General features: G+C 45.9%; 2 protein-coding genes across 2 annotated transcripts in view; one reads left to right on the top strand and one right to left on the bottom strand.

Annotated features, from left to right (window-relative positions):
• The window catches only part of COPS8 (COP9 signalosome subunit 8), a 188830-nt gene that overhangs the window by 103289 nt on the left and 66855 nt on the right, over window positions 1–18686 (top strand). The window lies entirely within an intron of this gene.
• COL6A3 (collagen type VI alpha 3 chain) overlaps window positions 1–18686 on the bottom strand; it is a 67118-nt gene that overhangs the window by 3059 nt on the left and 45373 nt on the right. The window contains exons 26-44 of the mRNA XM_054172954.1: window positions 18496–18558; window positions 17788–17850; window positions 17070–17132; window positions 16493–16543; window positions 15374–15409; window positions 15207–15269; window positions 15009–15071; window positions 14343–14375; window positions 14202–14238; window positions 14079–14090; window positions 13386–13879; window positions 12683–12782; window positions 11468–12166; window positions 9602–9710; window positions 8188–8906; window positions 6825–7085; window positions 4378–4452; window positions 2131–2310; window positions 1962–2015 (exon numbers count right to left, since the gene is read on the bottom strand). Coding sequence (XP_054028929.1) covers window positions 1962–2015; window positions 2131–2310; window positions 4378–4452; window positions 6825–7085; window positions 8188–8906; window positions 9602–9710; window positions 11468–12166; window positions 12683–12782; window positions 13386–13879; window positions 14079–14090; window positions 14202–14238; window positions 14343–14375; window positions 15009–15071; window positions 15207–15269; window positions 15374–15409; window positions 16493–16543; window positions 17070–17132; window positions 17788–17850; window positions 18496–18558 — 3175 coding nt within the window. The remainder of the gene's footprint in view (window positions 1–1961; window positions 2016–2130; window positions 2311–4377; window positions 4453–6824; window positions 7086–8187; window positions 8907–9601; window positions 9711–11467; window positions 12167–12682; window positions 12783–13385; window positions 13880–14078; window positions 14091–14201; window positions 14239–14342; window positions 14376–15008; window positions 15072–15206; window positions 15270–15373; window positions 15410–16492; window positions 16544–17069; window positions 17133–17787; window positions 17851–18495; window positions 18559–18686) is intronic.

Raw genomic sequence — 18686 nt, 5'->3', positions numbered from 1 at the left:
AGCTCATGCTGGCAGCTGCCCAGAGCCCAGGAATGATGCAGCAAGGCTGGGATGCTCCTGGGATAGACATGGAAATGCCCAGACTAGTAACACAGACACAGGTACGTTTCTGAGTAGGTGCTGCCAAACAATTAGACCCTTTCTGCCCCCTCTTTTTAAGTGCGTTTTCCCCTCTTCTTCTGTGCACAGGAGTCCCTCTGTGACATGAGTCACTGAGCAGATTGCTGCCAGATCACACTGTAGTCAAAGAGGTCAGACTTGAGTGGTCAATGCTGTGGTTGTGATGGAGGTTGGGTGGGTTGTTGGAGCAGTGGGTTTACTGTTTAGGTAGGAGAAGCTGAGAATGTGTCCTTTCTTAAAAAAGGAGATGTGTCCAAAGGGAAACTTCTGGCCATTGTCATGTTAAGCAGGATTTCTTTCTAATCTCCATTTTCCCTTGGAATCTGAAATCAGTATCAACCCTCCAATGAAGTTTTGGGGTTGTGCTCCAATGACCAGAAGCTTCCTCATGCAGTTGGCAGGCTTTTTGCCTTTTTATATTCAGGTGCATTTTGAAGATGCCCCTACTTTCCTGCCTTCCAAAGCACTAAAAGCCAGGAGGTGTGACTACAAGAACTGACTCTGCCTCCAACCCTACACAGACTTTAAGGAATCCAACCAGCAGCTGATGGAAGGTATCATAAAATTTCATTCTGTGGCACAGGATGCTGGCAGCCCAGCTTCTGCCCCCTTCATCCCCTTTGACAGTGGAAGCAGCCTTTCAGAACCATCAGATGCACAAGGAGATGACTGGTATAAGAGAGAGAGGCGGGCAGAGATGTGAGCATCCCTCCAGGGCCCCTCGCTTGCTTTTTTTGACTGTCTGCCCAGGGCAGAATGGTGCCAAGTTCATGAAATATCATTTTGGCCTGAACAACAGTTGCTGGAAACATCATCAAGGCATGTGACAAGGATCAGAAGGGGCTGGGCTTTGGGACAGGTCTAGCAGAAACACGCGCCCACATCAGAGAGGTTTCCAGGCTCTGTGAGGACAGAATTCTTCTCTGTAAACATTAGATTCTGCTCTGGAATGAAGCTACAAGTTTCTGCACAAGCCATATGCTGCTTCCTCTAGATGAAAAGTCCTCAAACTGCAACCAATGGATCTTTGTGCGTGATACCCCTTTGCAGCCCAGAAGCACCTTGCCAGCAGTAGCCTGATTCAAGGAGCATAAAATACATCTAAGAAAATCAAATGGGTGGGAAGGGTCCTTAACTGGGGTCCTTGATTTGTCTTTTCAAACCTTGACATACCCCTACAAGGATTAGATACCAGAACTTCTTGTACTCTTCTGGAAGGGGCAGCAAAGTTTCACTGGGGTAGGCTTCTCATCGTAACCCTTTGCTGAACAAACACAGGTCTCTACTTTCTTCCTAGGTTTTGTAGAGGTTTGCAAACACAACCCCTTCATTTCAGAAGCTCCTTGAGGAGAGGAGGTCTTTGCCATTTTCCCATGGGCTCCTCCCTCAACTTTGGTTTTTTTTGCCGTGGAAGGAACACATTTGCACACAAGACCCAAGCCCTGTGGAGTAATTTTCTATCAAGTACAGGCAGCAAAATGTTTGCAACTCTTTGATTCACAGCAAAGTCACACCTCTGAGTGGTGGCATCAGTCTGTCAAGCAGCAATAACATGGAGCTTTAGGAACATGCCCCACTTCGGTTCAGAGACCACATGCTTCTCATGATTTTGCCATATAGCTGTGGTTTGCACTCAAGCCCTGCAAACACAATGTCCCAGCATGACATGCATGGCAAGTTGCTCATGCAAAGCAGAAGGTAGGGCATGGTCATGTCAAGGAGCAAATGAAAACCAAGTCTATGCTACTGGTGATCTTGCATTGAACAAGTTTGAACACATGCTCTGAAATGGCCAAGGTGCAATTATGGACTTGCTTCCATTTGTGATTTTTGGGTCTTACCTGATGATAATCTTTTCTCAAGGGATGGCTGCTGCATGGCTTTCTCAGCTGCTGCTGGAGTTAAAAAAAGTGCATGAGTCTGGGTTTTAAACACTGTTTTCACTCTGATAAAAACATTATTTGGCAGTATGATAGAATACAAAAGGATCAATCCCTGGGCAGTACTTACGTGGTTTTAAGCATTTGCTAATGCACTCAGCTTCGGCCTCAAATCTATTGGCATTACCACCGCAGCCACCATACCAACCCTGGCTGCAGATCTTGTTTTTGTAGTCAAAGAACCACACAATCTGATAGTCCTTGCACTGCATGCCCATGTCAAAGTCCAGCAAGCAAGGGTCTGGCCAATCTGCATGTCAAAAGGTGCAAAGGTTAAGTGAGTCTGAAAGGGTTAAGAAGCCAAAAAAGCAGAGATTGAAGGTATAGGACTGATGACATTTCCTTGTCACCTCGTTTCTATTACTGAATACAAATCTTCCCCAGCCTCCAGCTTGCCTCTCCTCACTGCTGATTTTGCCACAAATCCAAGCCTGAAATCCCTGGACCAAGGTGCACACTTCTGAACCTTTCTCCCCACTGGTGCATGCAGAACTGGGCCCTCACACAACTCCCTGCACCTGTTTGCAAAGCTATTTGCCTTGGCAGTGTCTTTTAATCTTTTAAGTGTGTTTGTTTAAGCTGCACCTGGTAGACTGTTAAGGCTTGATGAAAATTTAAACATATGTTCCTTTCCTACCCAGAAATTAGAATGGAAGTCCAAATCTCAGAGGTTTTATTTAGCAAAGACAGGCCATCTGTGCTGGCAGCTAATTTGCCTCTATAAAGAGGGCAGAATTTGGGGCTCCCTCTGAGGTCCATCAGAAGATTTAGGCATAGGTCTTTCCCATCACACAAAGAGCTAGAGAAAACTCATCTAAACAACCCAGCCCAGATCCCCTGCCCTGTTAAAGGTCTTTGGCCTTTTGAAAAACTCCAGATTAGTATCCTTGGGAAATGTTCCCCCACATTGTTGCTTGCCATAAATCCTCAGGTAGAGATGTTTGCCACAAGTGGGTCAACAAGAGGAGCTGAATTTGAGGTCTGTGTTGAAGAGCGGAGTGAGCACACAGCACATCCATTTTCTTTCAGGTGGACCTACACAAACCTGCATGTCTTGCTTCCAAAGGGCTGGCACACAAGGGGTTAAATAAAGCCATGGGGATTCAGGTAACCCAGTGGAGACAAGCCAGATGAAGGCTTTAGAGGAGAAGTCAGTGCAAGGAGAGGGAGGCAATGAAAGGGAACACATGGGAAGGGTGGGGATGGTGGCACATGCAGCAATGAAAAGTAGATGGTCCCTGCTCAGCACAAGCCCTGGTGGTACCACCAGCCAGGCATGAGTTCCACACTCATTCCTTCCAATACCAGCAGCCAGACCCCAGCAGCAGCTTTGCAGCTCTTGTTGGCTGAACACACTGGGTAGCAGCATCTCCCCATGCTCTCAGATCACCCCAGGAAAGAAATGAGCCACAGTGCAAGCAAAATGCTTAAAGAAATGTATGAAAATTATGATTGAGCGGTGAGTTTTGGATGCCAGATCCATAGCTGATGCCTGTGACAGGGCTATGCCACCTTATGAAGGCTGAGAGCCCTTCCAGAACCTTGAATGAAGTGTTGAAAAGTGACACTTATGATACAACTGAGTGTAATAGCACTGATATAACAAGGTTGATGTCAACGAAAGCAGTGAGATGACACATTAACAGCTACGGTGATTATGGGTTATTATTAACAGAGGTTAACAGGATTAACAACAGAGCAGGACCTGACAGCTTGCTCCTTTAGTGGCTTACAACATACACCACTGGTGGAAGAGAAACAGGGGATGGGCAAATGGGTGAAACATTAGCCAAATTTATGTAACTATTTGACACTAACTTCTCTGCAATCTCTGGCTGTTGGTCAAGTCTCTGTTGAGAGCTGTACATTAAAACAAAGAGCTAAGGCCTATTCTGTCCCCGAAATGGGGAGAGAATGAGTGAGCAAGCATCAGGTGATGTTCTATGTCCACATCTGCCAGGGAGACCTTGGGGCACAGGTTGTCCCTAGAGAATGGCAAGCTCTTAGGCCCTGTCTCGTCTCCGATGCTTATAATGGACACAGGACCCAGCCTGAGTCCCCCGTGAAGACCACAACTTCAGAGAACTCTGTATCCAGCAGGGGGCAGAGATCCCAATACAAGGCTCAGACTGGCATGGCCAAGGATGACATCTAAATCATGATCTGTTGACTCTGTAAAGCAAAGGACTCTCAGATCCTTCAGTCCTAGAAAGACTCTGAGAAAGAACTGGTTTAGGAGTGGGCAAATTGCCAGGCTCTTGGTGGGTGTCCTGGCAGAAGACCCCAGCCCAGCACTCTCACCATCACCTATACTCACCACTCTCAGGCCCTTCCAGTGGCTCAGCGTTGAGCATCATGTTGGCCAGGGACACTTCAGGCTGTGCTGAGGTCTCTGGGGTGAAAGAAGAAGTGGTCAGCCAAAGGGAAGGGATCTGCAGCAGTGCCCTTGATAGGGTCATAGACAACTTTACTGGCCCCAGCTCAAGCTCAGAGGATGCACACAGGTCACAGGAGTCTGGTCTGGTATAGCACATACATTTCAGAGGTGTTTCCCGGAGGCAGCTAACAGGGTGAGCAATCCACAACCACCCATCAGCAGCAGTATGGATTTGCTCATGCTCGGGGGTGACTGCAAAGAAGCATCCTCAGGACCCTACACAACAGCTTTGGATGGACCCTGCACATCCAGCCAACCAGCACCAGAACAAGGGGACACAGTCTCAAGCTGCGCCAGGGGAGGTTTAGACTCGAGGTGAGGAGAAAGTTCTTCACAGAGAGAGTTGTTCGTCATTGGAATGTGCTGCCCAGGGAGGTGGTGGAGTCACCATCCCTGGAGGTGTTCAAGAGGAGATTGGACGTGGCATTTGGTGCCATAGTCTAGTCATGAGGTCTGTGGAGACAGGTTGGACTCAATGATCCTCGAGGTCTCTTCCAACCTTAGTTATACTGTGATACTGTGATCCACACCATGTGGCTGGGCAGGGGATCTGAAGGAACTGGACATGGCCTCTCTGTAGCCAGTTCAGCTTAGCTCTTCTGGACTTAGATATGACAAAAAAATAAATGGCATCCTCCAGGGAGCAAATAGTCCATCGGAGATCATAGAATCATAGAATACCAGGTTGGAAGTGGGACTTGAAGGATCATCTTGTCCAACCTTTCTTAGGAAAAGCACAGTCTAGACACAATGGCCCGGTCCATAGACCCCAGCCATGTCTCACTGTTGCTGGGAAAGGCTGGACACACTTCCTTCAAATAAAAGGCATTAGGGATGTCTAACTCATCCACCTGAATCTGAAATGTGTCCATGGTTGGAGAATCCACCACTTCCCTGAGGAGATTATTCTATTCTATTAATTCTTCTCATGGTGAAAAATTTTCTTTTTGTGTCCAACAAAAATCTTCCTGGGATTAACTTGCAGTCATTACCCTGTGTCTTTTCCATGTCACTTCTTGTAAAAGGGGAATCTTCTCTCATTCCCCTGAAAGCCTGAAGGACTGACCATGTTCTGCATGCCTTTCCTTGAGCACATTCCTTCTGCTGTCACCTCACATCCCTCTAGGAACTATGTTATTGAGCATTGTCAATGGGGTAAGAAATCTCTTGTGGCAGGAAGGAGCATGTGGTTCATACTGCATCATGCTCTGCATGACTGCAGCATCATGCCCCATACCAGCAGAACCCATAGATCATTTCCCATGGGGTTGGAAGGCAGGTGGAGGTTACCCTCTGCAGCCACCAGAAGGGTTGTATTTGCTTTTCTCTGGTGAAAGGTATGGGCGTGGGTAAGGGGGAGAGTCCTACCCAGTGTGCAGGCCACACCTTGTGGGCATAGGTGACATCACCATGATCTACCCAGTTTGTTCCCATTTGAGATTTACTGTATGGGAAATGCAGCTTTCCTGATCTTCAAGAGCTCCAACTCCATCCATGCAAAAGTTACTCCTACATAGTAATGTCTTTTCTCAACATTTTTGTGGGCAAATTTTATTGCTCAGGAAGGTAAGAGACTGCAAACCTGATCCAAACACACTGAAGCCAATAGAGAGTTCTCTGTGGGCACTGAAGGTTGCTCTGAAGTGCCAGAAGAAGACAGATGCAACACTGGCAGCACCAGCACAAGCTTCTCCACACCACCAAGCCAAGTGTCCTCTAAGCCAAAACATAAAACCCAAAATTTGGCTATGTCTTAAACAGCAACTTTTGGCCATGCCAAAGGTTTTGCTGAGGTTTCCATGTGATCTGTATTCATGGAGCTTGGATGTCCAGAGGAGTTAACTCTCTGTTCAATCTCTTCTTTCTGAGTTTGTGGTTGGTGGGTGGTTTTGGAAGCAGATAGGTGACTATGGAAATGGAGATTGGAGAAGAAGCTTCCTCTTGCTAATTTTGTGATCAGGCTAGACTGAATTCATTCAGGCTGGACTCCACCAAGCCCTGCTGTGCAAAGCCTCCTGCACACACAGCAAGAAAAAAAAACACTCTGGGGACTGCCTTTAATTCTCCCACAGCCTGTGTGCATTTAACACCAGGGAAGTGTCAGCTTGCATCTGCCAAAGAAACACTTTTGTAGCGTTTCATAACAAAGTCCTACTGCTGGTCTGGATGATGCTACACATGCAGCCACAAATGTTCCAGTTGCCAGGGCTGGGATCATTGCTACCAACTGATTCCTTATCCCTTCCACATAATTTTTTCCCATTTTTTTTGGGTGTCCATTTTATGAAAAAGCAAGTGGGTTTGTGTTTTCCTCAAGAAATACTTACTTGTGCTGAATGTCCCCGTGTAGGTTACTTTGGGTTGGGATTTCTGGTAGCCAGTAATGACAACAAGGTATTTCTGCCCACTTCTGAGTCCTTGGATGATGTGCTCAGTGCCAGTCAGGTTTTGCTTCTGCACAAGAGAGTGGTCATGTGCTAAGGTGACAGTGATATCAAAAGCATAGGAGCTCTGTGCCTCAGGGCTGGCCCAGCGCAGCCGGGCACTGTTCTCGGTGACGTCTGTGATTTGGATCTCTTGGACCTTTGCTGCAAGGCAAAAAACAGAAGAAACACTAAGCAACCACTTGAAAAGGAAAAGATCTCAAGGAAATATTGTGTCAGTGCTGCAGGATCTCCTTCCCAGTCCACCACAAATAAATTTGTCTGCAGCCAGTTGTGGTATGCACAAACCAGGTTGCGGCTTTGCTACCTCGGATGTCCAACCCAGCATATTGCAGGGAGGCCTTTGGTTTTTTCATAGCCTAGAAGGTTTACCAAGTGGTTTATTTCTTTTCTTTTTTTTTAATAATCTGAAGTGACACAACAAATCAAAGTCATTGTTTTATGAGATTCACACAGCCTGAAAAGTGATGCCCAGCACAACTGTAAATGCATCCAGTCAGACCCTTCTCTAGGGTGCAATGGATTCATCAAACTTGAGGGGTCTTGAACACAAATTCTATAAGGAGTGGCTAAGGAAGCTGGGGTTGTTCAGCCTGGAGAAGAGGAGGCTGACTTCATTGCTCTCTACAATTACCTGAAAGGAGGTGGTAGCAAGGTAGAGGTCAGCCTTTTCTCTCAGGTAACAAGAGACAGCATGAGAGGAAATAGACTTAAGTTGCACCAGGGGATGTTTGGATTGGATAATAGGAAAACTGTCTTCACTGAAAGGGTCATTGGGCACTGGAATAGGCTGCCCAAGGAAGGGATGAAGTCACCATCCCTGGAGGTATTTAAAAGATGTTTGGATGAGATGCTTAATGACATGGTCTAACAGTTGTGTACAGGAAGATGTTAGGTTGGGAACTCAATGACCTTAAAGTCTTTTCCAACCAGGTGATTCTATGATTCTATGAACTGGTAAAGACCTTGAAGTAAAATCCACTTAAGATCAAACATTACCTTAGATAAAGGTGAAAGAAGCTGCTAGCGAAAGGTTTTCCTGCTATGGCAGAGTACTGGATGAGACTTTTATAAATGCTTCTTGGAAGCAACAGTGGCGCAAGAAACACTCAGGAATGTTTACTTCCTGCAAGGTGATGAAAGCATTAACCTCGCAAAAGCTGATTGATTTCATTTATTAGTCAAACTGACTGGTTAAGCATCCCTGAGAGAGGCATCATGCTCAGTGGGAGACCCATTCACATACCACTTTGTCTTCTCCTGCCGCCTGCTGTGGTGCTGTGGCTGGTAGTTTTGGCATGGGCACCAGTACTTGCCGAGCTCTGTGCAGTGACATCTTTGGCATGGGCACCAGTACTTGCCGAGCTCTGTGCAGTGACATCTTTGGCATGGGCACCAGTACTTGCCAAGCTCTGTGCAGTGGCATCTTTGGCATGGGTACCAGTACTTGCTGAGCTTTGTGCAGTGGCAGCTTTGGTGTGGGCACCAGTACTTGCTGAGCTTTGTGCAGCGGTGGCTTTGGCGTGGGCACCAGTACTTGCTGAGCTTTGTGCAGTGGCAGCTTTGGCATGGGCACCAGTACTTGCTGAGCTTTGTGCAGCGGTGGCTTTGGCGTGGGCACCAGTACTTGCTGTGCTCTGTGCAGTGGCAGCTTTGGCATGGGCACCAGTACTTGCTGCGCTCTGTGCAGTGGCAGCTTTGGCGTGGGCACCAGTACTTGCTGAGCTCTGTGCAGTGGTGTTCACCTGGATCATGATGCTGCCTGTGGTCTGGTCGGTGGCTCTGGTCTGAGCTGTGGTACTGGCAGTGGTGGTTCTAACACGAGCAGTAGTACTCGCAACAGGCTTGGTGCTGGCAGTGGTGGTTCTGGCATGCATGTTGGTGCTTACAACAGGCTTGATGCTTTCACTGATCGTTGCACTGGCACTGAGGGTCTGGCTTGTTGTTGCATTGGATGCCACGTACCTGTCAAAGCAAAAGCAGCTGACATGGCTTTTCCCCCCTTATACAAGCAGAATTCTGGAAATGGAGAGATGTTGGCATAGAAACCATTGGCAAGAACCCTCCCCACTGAGGTCAGTAGTCTGTCAGCTTTAGATATGCCCATCTCCAAGCAGTGAAAAGTGCTGCAGAGCACTACTTATCACTCGGGACTCAAGCCTGTCTATACACCAGCTTTAGAGACCTAAGAGTGAATTCACTCTGATTTCAAAGGGCTTGATCTTTTAAAGCCAGGAGAGGTCTATGTCAGCAGTGAGTAAGGCTTGGTGACATAAGCCATCTATGATGGATCCTGAGTATCAGAGAGTTTTGGCAGCCCAGCCTCTGAAAACAGTTTGTTAAATGGAAAATCCCAAATTAATAGTAATTACTGGAATTACTGACCAGCATGACAACAGTACTGTGTACCTCCTTCATAGCCTTTACACATATATAAATATGAAATGTAACCCAAATAAAAAATTGTATGTGTACTTGTCTTGTGTACTAGGCTCTTTTAACACAGCACTAAAAGAACTATTGAAATGCTGATAATCCTGATTGTTAGCATTGAAGATGATGCTTCTTTCTTTTTCCAAAGGAAGACTAGGAAATGGAGGCTTTTTCCCCAGACAGCCTATTAGCAAAGCTCATTCTCTAGCAGACAAACCACTACTTACACTGCTTTGTGCCCGGTGTGCCTGGGGCTCTGGCTCTTTGCTTGCTGATCACTCTGGAGCCACTCACACTGTTTCCTTAACTCTGGAGAGAGTTGAAAAGCAAATTTGCCTAAAGATGAAGAGAAATTGGCATTAAACTTGGCATTAGGATGAGAGGAAATAGCCTCAGGTTGCACCAGGAGAGGTTTAGGTTGGATATTAGAAGAAACTTCTTCACTGAAAGGCTTCTCAGACACTGGAACAGGCTCCCTATGGAGGTGGTTGAATCACCATCCCTGGAGGTGTTTAAAAGACACAGAGATGTGGTGCTAAGGGACACAGTTGAGCACCAGACATGGTAGAGTTCGAGAATGCTTAGACTTGATGATCTTAAAGGCCATTTCCAACTAGAATGATTCTATGCTTCTCATTAAACACTGGTGTTGAGAGTGTTGGCTTGAGAGTGTTACCTGCCAACAGTGCATTACCTATATTTCTTCTTGATTTCAAAAAAGCCTCTTTTCTCTTTGATTTAAAAAAAACAAACACCCAAACCACTCTTTTCTTCTTATGAAAGTCATGGAATATCTCTGATGTTCATTGTGCATCATCCTGGGCTGAGAGATTTATTATTGCAATTTACAAAGACGAGGGTAGTAACTACAAGATAGCAGAGGGCTGTATATCTTAGTCTGTCCCATGTAAACAGCTTGCTTATAATAAGGCACTTACAACCACACAGTTGGTTGTTTTTTTTCAAGAGTTACAAGCTTTCAGGAACTCTGTAAGTGGTGAATGGAAAAAGCAAACTGAGAAAATCTAAACATTTACTTCTAGGGAAAGATGTGCTCATGTTTGCATCCTGTTTAGTGCCAGACATTCCTGAATCAGTGGTTTATTAGCTCAGTAGACTGGTATTGAGGACATTTTGGATAAAACTATCTTTCCTAGAAAGGGTCCATTGCTTACTGGCCCAGTCTGGTTAGAATCTCTCTGACTGCAGCTGGAGATCCAAACTGAGGGCTCTGGCTAAGCTGGGATGTCAATTTTCATGTCACAACATTCACATCCCAAACACAGCAGCACTATTAGTGCCTGAGAAAAGAATCCTGTTAATCATCCTTAAATTTGTGTACGGCAACTCCAGGCCTCAGTCTGAGTCATCCAAATGCCTGCTAGATGTGATGTTTATGCTGAAGCTGGGGAGAAAGATTTGCTGGGTGTTCAGGGAGTGCTAGCAGACTGATGGCCTGCAAGGGGCCAAGAGCCCCAGCAGGATCAGATTGTATGGAATATGTTGCAGATGTGACAGAAAGGCAGGGCAGGGTTAGTCTACATAGAAGGGAAAATTTCTTTGCCATGTGGGTGATGAGGCACTAAAAACGGTTGCTCAGAGAGGTGGTAGAAGCCCCATCACTGGAAACATTCGAGGTCAGGTTGGACAGGGCTCTGAGGGACCTGATCTAGTTAAAGATGTCCCTGCTCACTGCAGAGGTGTTGGATTAGATGGCCTCTAGGGGTCCCTTCCAACCTATTCTGTGATTAGGTCAGATCCTACAGGTGAGCCTGTGGAGACCAAGTTAAACCAGACAGAAGTAAAAATTCTATTTGGCATTCTAACAAACTTTGTGAGTTGAGCTGGAAAGGCCAAAGTGAACAAAGATCAGACATATTCAGCTAGGTAGACCTATGTGCAGCAACAAACAGAACAAACAGGATAGAACATATGAAAACAGACTAACTGCAGTGGGCCCCACTACCCAAAGTGGTGCTCAGGCTAGAGACCACTCAGCCAACAGGCAAGTAGACAAAACCTGGCTGATTAACTCCTCTGAGTTCACATGTTGCCCCTTCCACACTACTGTGGCTGCGGGGTGTTATACTCACTTCTGATAAAAGATGGCAGCAGTCTCCCAAAGCGTAGTAAGGGCTCTTCATGAAGTTCTTCTGGTTTAGAGATCAATTTGAAGAAGACATCGTTTGGCTCACTAGCTAGGCTATAGATGTCCTTGGCATTCACCTTGCTGCCAATGCTCAAGACTACGAAGAAATACCCTTTGCATTTTGCATCAATAACAGCTTTCTGTAGGTGCTCAAGTTCTTGTTTATTCACTTTTCCAGTCATCATCAGAACTATGACTTTCAGATCCCGAGGATTTGGTGCGCTTTCGAAAATATGAGCCATTGTGTGTTCAATTGCACTTCCTATAGCCCTCGTGCCGTGGAGCTGAGACATTTGATTGTGAAGGTAGTTACTGATCTTCTCTTTGGATCCATAATCAGTTAGTGACATCTCAATTTTCACTGGTGGGAAGCTTGAGTTGGTCACATATTCATAAGGAGCTTGTTGAAGAACTGCCACTCTTGCATGGTGCTCAGATAGTTTTGGCTCAGAGCTGATTTCCAGGTTACTTACAAGGTGGGAAATGTATTTTTTCATCTCGTTGAACTGCAGAGGCGTGGTAGATTCTGAGCTATCCATAATAAAGGCTATGTCAGTGTCCACGTCCGTTGGAGCTGCCCTTCTATCTCTGAATACGGGTCTTTGACTGCCAAAACCACAGACGGGATCAGGGTCACACACATCTAGAGAAGAAATACAACAGGTTTCATGTAGAGGAACTAAAATGACCCTCCCTTCTCATTGTAAAAATCTCATGAAATCTCACCTTTCATTTCATGAAATGCTATCAAGCTAGGGACATTCAATGGTGCACTGCTTGAAACCAAAGTAATTTAATTCCAGAACCCATTCAGTTATGCATTTAGTACTTCTACGTGCTCTTTTGTCCAAAGGAATCCCTGAAGCGCTCTGTCATGTATGGCAGAAGGCCATATTGTAGAGCATTTAGCTATTGGTATTTGGGCTGTAAAAGTGGAAGCCAGCCAAAAAAGGAGCTTCTCTTTACAAAGCGGAGAACGCCCAGCTGAGCCTCATTTACTTGGCCAACATTTTCTACACAACCTAAGAATATGAATCCCTTGTCTTCAGCAGCAAAACAGCTGACTCCCAACTAGGCTTCCCTTCTGCATCACTGACAACTAACTGCTGCATGACCAGAAGGCTTTGGCACTGCCTAGAGGAGAAATTGGATGCTTTACCCAGGCAAATGTGACAAGTCAGGAGTCTCCGGATAGTATCATTCAGCTGACTGCTGCTGGTTGGAAGAATAAATGCATGTCCAACTGCTGTGTTGTTGATCTGGTTAGATGCAAACAAAAAACATTGTGTTAGATATGCTGCCTTTTATTATTTTCAACTCAAAGTAGGAAAGAACAATCTACAACTCCAAGAGATTCTTGCACAGTGCTTTGGTGGGCCCCATCTGAAGGAGCCTAATGCTGCTGATGCCAGTTACTGTAACTACTTCAGAGACATGAGCTCCAAGAAAAAGATAAAGCACCGGTGCTCAGTGTGCCCATCTGGGGCTTTTTTGGTTTGTTAAATCTCTACGCATTCACTCTCCCTCTGCCAACCAAGTTACCATGCTTCCCCACTCCCACCCTTTGCCTTTCTGTCAGGCCTTTCCTGCTATGGGGACTGCCTTTTCTTCTGTTTCACACCACACTTGGCACCCTGCAGCCATGGTCTGGGAAACAAATGACTCATCATAACCTCACTGCAAATCATGCACCATGATTTGGACTTCTTTCCTAATAGACATGCTGGATGAGTCTGCCCAGCAATGCTTGCAAGGCCTGAGGAAACCAACCACTGCCTGAAGAAACAAATGCCCTCAATCTTCCCAGCAAACTAGACTAATGTCACAAGCAGAAAATGAAAGAAAGGGTGAATGACCCCAACCTCCAGAGCTCTGCTGAGAACGGGGTCCTGCCTGCTGGTGAGGAACACGGGCATGACTCCAGCATCATAGAGTTTCAGCACAGCATCATTGAGCTGCGGGGAGGCTCTCGTGTCCCCATTGCTGAAAAAGACAGCCACCTTCCTCATGAGGAAGCCGCTGCGGGCACGCTTGAAAGTATTCCTGGCCACAAAGGACATGGCAGTCTCCAGGCTGTGTGGCTTTGTTGTCAGGGTCGCCTGGAAGTTTTGGATTTGCTGAAGGAGGCTTGATTTCTTCCTGGAGTCTGAAAAGCGGATCTCTGTGGTGACTTCATTGTTGTAGGTGACCAGAGCCACTCGGGCACCCCGCGGACAGTTGCTTTCAGCTATGGTTAAGTTGTTGACCACCCTGAGCACAGTTTGCTTCATCCTGTTGAAAACCTCCCGCACGACGCCTGAGGAGGTGTCAATAGCGAAGGCCAGCTCAGTTGGGAAGACAGGGCACTCCTTGGGACCTGCGAGAAATATGCAGTGGGAACAAACAATGCCCCAAATAGCTGTCAAGACCATGTCCTTACAGTGCCCCAAACAGTTGTCAGGGTGCAAGGACCATGTCCTCATCAGGGGGGTAAATCATTCATATCACTTATGCAGGGAAAGTGTCAATGCTGGCACACAGTCACACTGGGGTTTAAAGGACTGAAAGTGACTTACCATAGCAGCAAGCTGTGGAAATGATGGAGGGGGGAAAACAAGCAGTTGGTCAGTGCCATTCATGTAACACGATGGGCATACAGGGGTAGAGATAGGGAATTAGCAAAGCACTGATGTACTCACGACATTTGTCTTTGATGTTCCGCACAAGAGCACATTGCTTTGGAAAGTAAAACAAAAGAGAGGGAGAAAGGGGGAAAGGTTAGTGACACAGGCAACAAAAAGGCACTTCAAAACCAAAGAGAGAAATGATGCCACACTTACATCTCTGGATTCTCCTTTTTCACCTTTAAGTCCCTGTTTAAACAATAAAGAAAAATTGAGCACAATGTGTGTTTTCAGGATGCCCCATAGACCCCACTGGAGTAATTATCTAACCATGGGTCATGCAGAAGCTAAGGGAAAATGCATCTGTTTTCAGTTGTGTTTCCAGCAACATGGAAAAATGTTTTCCCATGTGAGGAGTAGGTCCAGCTGAGGCCAAACCCAAAAGGGACATTTACGATGCTCTAAGTTCATGTGCAAAGGAAGCCAAGTCACCTTTGACTCTGGGGTGCTCTGTGCCAGTCAAATTTGGTCATACACCACATCCTGTGTGGGGTGATAAATAACAGAGCCGAGAACTTCCTAGAAGGAGCTTTAAATGACCTATTGCAATGAGGAAATCCTAGTGCCTGCCTCTTGACTACTTCATTATGCTCTGCATTGCAGTCTGAGGATGGGTAAATAAACAGCTAGTTAGGAATTTATAGAGACACATCCTAGACAAAGAAGGAAAAATCTTCCCAATTTGAAATCAGCAGGTGGTGATGGTGGGCAGATATTTCAACCCCAGGCACTCATAAAGACTACCACTTTTCTCAGAGAAGCAATCAGGAGTCTCTCTGGGGGGAAACCAGAGGCCCCATCAGCAATGCAGTGAATACTTACAGATGGTCCAGGGTATCCAACCTCTCCTTTCTGACCAGGTATCCCAGGTTCTCCTGCATTTCCCTAGAGAGAGAGAGCAGAGAAGTCCTCTCCATGAACATCTCTAGGAGAGCTTCCAGGCATATGGATCAATCCTTAGAGGAAAAGGTGTTTACATCTTTCACATCATCAGAAAAATTGTGTCATGGTCTAACTTACTCTGCGGCCTCTGTTTCCTTTAGGTCCAGGGCCTCCAGCACCACCACGGTCACCAGGTCCACCCTGGTTGAGGAAAACCACAAAGGGTAACTTTAAATCTGCACAGGACCATAGGTAACAGCTACATTGCTTGGGAAATTATTGCATAGCTCATGGCCTCACCGTACCTTGGGCCCTGGGTAGCCTATGAAGCCACGGTCTCCCTGAAAAGACACAAAGGTTTGTTTAAGTATGTTTTAGAAAATTAACCCGGTTCTCCAGGCAGGTTTTTAACAACTGAAGGAATTAAATGATGCAGGGAAAAGAGAAAGGAAAACTGCAAATTCTTAAAATCATAGAATCATTTATGCTGAAAAAGACCTTCAAGATCAATGAGTCCAACCATCAATCCTACTCTACAGATCCCACCATTAAGCCATATCCCCAGGTACCGCATTACATGGCTTTTAAGCATATCAAGGGATGTCAACTCAGTCACTTCTCCGAGCAGCCTGTTCCAGTGCCTGATAGCCCTTTCAGTGATTTTTTTTTCTCCCTAATGTCCAGCCTAAACATCCTCTGGTGCAGCTTAAGGCCATTCCCTCTTGTCACAGAATCACAGAGTCACAGAATCACCAAGGTTGGAAGAGACCTCAAGGATCATCAAGTCCAACCTGTCACCACAGACCTCATTGTCCTATCACTAGTTACTTGTGAGAAGACACCAACATCCACTTCATGATAATCTCCTTTCAGGTAGTTGTAGAAAGCAATGAGGTCTCCCCTCAGCCTCCTTTTCTTTAGACTAAACACCCTCACTTCTGTCAGCCACTCCTCACAAGAATTGTTCTCTAGGTCCTTCACCAGCTTAGGTGTTCTTCTCTGGACCTGCTCCAGCACCTCATGTTGCAATTTTTTATTTCACATGATTAATAAAAAGCCAATAGACACTCTTGTTGAGGTCTGATTGATCTTCTAAGGCTAATTTCAACTGCAGAGTAGCTGTCAGAAATGCTGGCACATTATTTTCAAAATCCCAGAGACATCCATGGGACTGTCTATCTAAATGGTACAAAGCCATCATGTTTCCTCCTTGGACTAGCTGATTTACACAGACAAACCCAAGACAAAACCAGAAGGGAAAGTTCTGAAGACTCTTGTCTGATTTTCTCAACAGGGTACACATGGGGCTGATTTTTGTCCCTGTAGCTATCTGACTTCACCTAGCTTCTGCACTGGAGACTTTGGCTAATTTCTTGTCCTTGGTAACTCATGTTGGTAGATGGATATGCTGGGCATACACCTACCTTTCTGCCTTTGGGACCTGGGCCACCAATTCCATCTCGTCCATCATCACCCTATAATTGCAAAGGCAAAGGCGTTAATACACAGTCATTTTCAAATAGCTTAAGTCACATAAAAATAGAAAGACCCCACTGATGCACAGGCCTTTGAGAGCTCATTCTATAGATTAAATCATTGCAAGGGACAAAAATCACAAAAAGGTGGTGCCCAGTATACACATAGGATGTGTAAAACCCAAGTGGAAGCCAGCTACTGGAGCATGTTACAAGGTCAGTCAACGTTAGAGGAATACTTATAATTCTGTCTGACCCAAGCTTGTTCTCCCTTGCTTTGCACAAACCATTTTTTGCTTCATTTTTTTTTGGCTCCTGATCATACAGAGTAATGAGAGCCTGACATCATGAAAGCACTTGTTGAGTCCCTACATCCTTTTCATAGACACAATGCTGATTTGCCTCTCTCTTAATGTACTTGCAGGATGGAAAGTCCAAAAGGGAGCTGTGAAGGGCTGTGGCCTTTTAACTGCAGGAAAAATTCATCCCAACATCCTTAAAGGCCTGAGTGCATGGCCACACTTACCAACTCTCCTCGTGGACCCTGCTGTCCATTTGGTCCTTTGGGTCCAGGGTTTCCAGGCTCACCCTGAAAACAGGAGCATCTGTTAAAGTATGTGCTGAAATTCTGGGCAAGTCTAAGCCTTTCCCATCAGCACTGGCTTCTCTACATAGACCAGTCTGCAGAGGTCCTTGCAGCAGAAAGTCATGGCTGAACCTACACAGCCAGCAATGTACAAAGTTCTTGCTCTGTAGTGGGACCTTCAGTGATTTCAGGAAAGCTGAACAATGGGAATTAGGAGACCACCCACCTCCCACCATAGGCTGGTGTTTGATTTTTATAGGCTCTGCAAAAAAAAAAATTTCCAAGGTCTGGAGATTTTGACAGTGCCAGTGGGCAGTGGAGTGGACACAGAATCTGGAGAGAGAAGATCTTATGATGAATCTGGAGAGATCCAACACAACCACCTTCCCATATGGGCATCGGCTAAGAATCAGCCCTGGAAAATTACTTGGGATTCTCAGTAAATTACTTTTGCCTCCCTGTTCAATGAAACCGGAGTCTAATGGAAGATCCAGAGCCCAGATGTTGCTTTGCTCCACACTGACTGTGCCAGTCAGTGAAAATGAGATAATTTTGCTCCAAAAGGTTCACCTCAAATATCTTTTTTAAGCTCACTCTTATCCAGAAGCTTTTCATTGTTGCTTCAAGTTGCTGATGCCCAATGCTTGTGAAGACGTACCTTCCGTCCCAGGGGACCAATCCTGCCCCGCTCCCCTGGAGTTCCAGGTGGTCCACCACCAGCCTGGAATAAAAACAGTGAGAGGCATGTTGGCAACGTGTAGAGAAAAGTGGGTGCCAGAAGCTAGGGGATTGAGTGACCATATAAATCAAAGCACCATAGGAAATTCAGAATATAAATTTGTGGTCAGGAAGAGCTGAAGGACCAGGCCAATTCAATGCATACATCAGTAGCAACTTACATTTTTCCTATGGGAAAGGTGTAAGCAGAAGGGGCAAAGTCCTGCTCAGGATGGGGAATTGCAAGATGCCTCTGCATTTGTGGCCATAAGTCTGGCTAGGGTATGCAACAGGAGGGAGAAATAAATGCATGGGGGGAGCCCAGAAAGCATGTGAGATGGTTATGCTCTGGCTTCAGAGATTGGAACAGCATGGAGGATGCCCTGCCAGTCACTGAGGGATGTTCTTCAATTAAAATTGCAAAACATAGTGAGCCAAATATTGAAGTCCTGAGCTATTTGTGATTGGTTTTAACACCTTCTCTTCTGTAACTTTTGATCAAGTTGAGAGGAGACTCACACTGGAAGAATGTTTTATGAAAGAGTGAAATAGGAATGAAAAAATTCATCAGCTACATCTTATTAGCTCAGCAAGATGTTCTCACTGAGCATCATTGGGTCAACAGCTGAGAAGAAGCAGAAGGGTTTACCCTTGGTCCAGGAACACCCTGCTCTCCTCTTATGCCTGGAGTGCCAAGCTGGCCAGGTGGACCCTGTGTGGGGAGAAAAGAGAGTCTGTCAACACACATGGGCACAAACACACCAGTGCTACACACTGCATGGGAAAGCAAATGTTACAGTGACCAAGAGGTTTTTCAAACACATCACACCTCAAGTGGTG

The sequence above is a fragment of the Dryobates pubescens genome, chromosome 2 (genome assembly GCF_014839835.1).
Source record: "Dryobates pubescens isolate bDryPub1 chromosome 2, bDryPub1.pri, whole genome shotgun sequence".
Taxonomy (NCBI): Eukaryota; Metazoa; Chordata; class Aves; order Piciformes; family Picidae; genus Dryobates; species Dryobates pubescens.
Note: the sequence above shows the minus strand (reverse complement) of the source record. Positions and strands in the feature narration are given on the sequence as shown.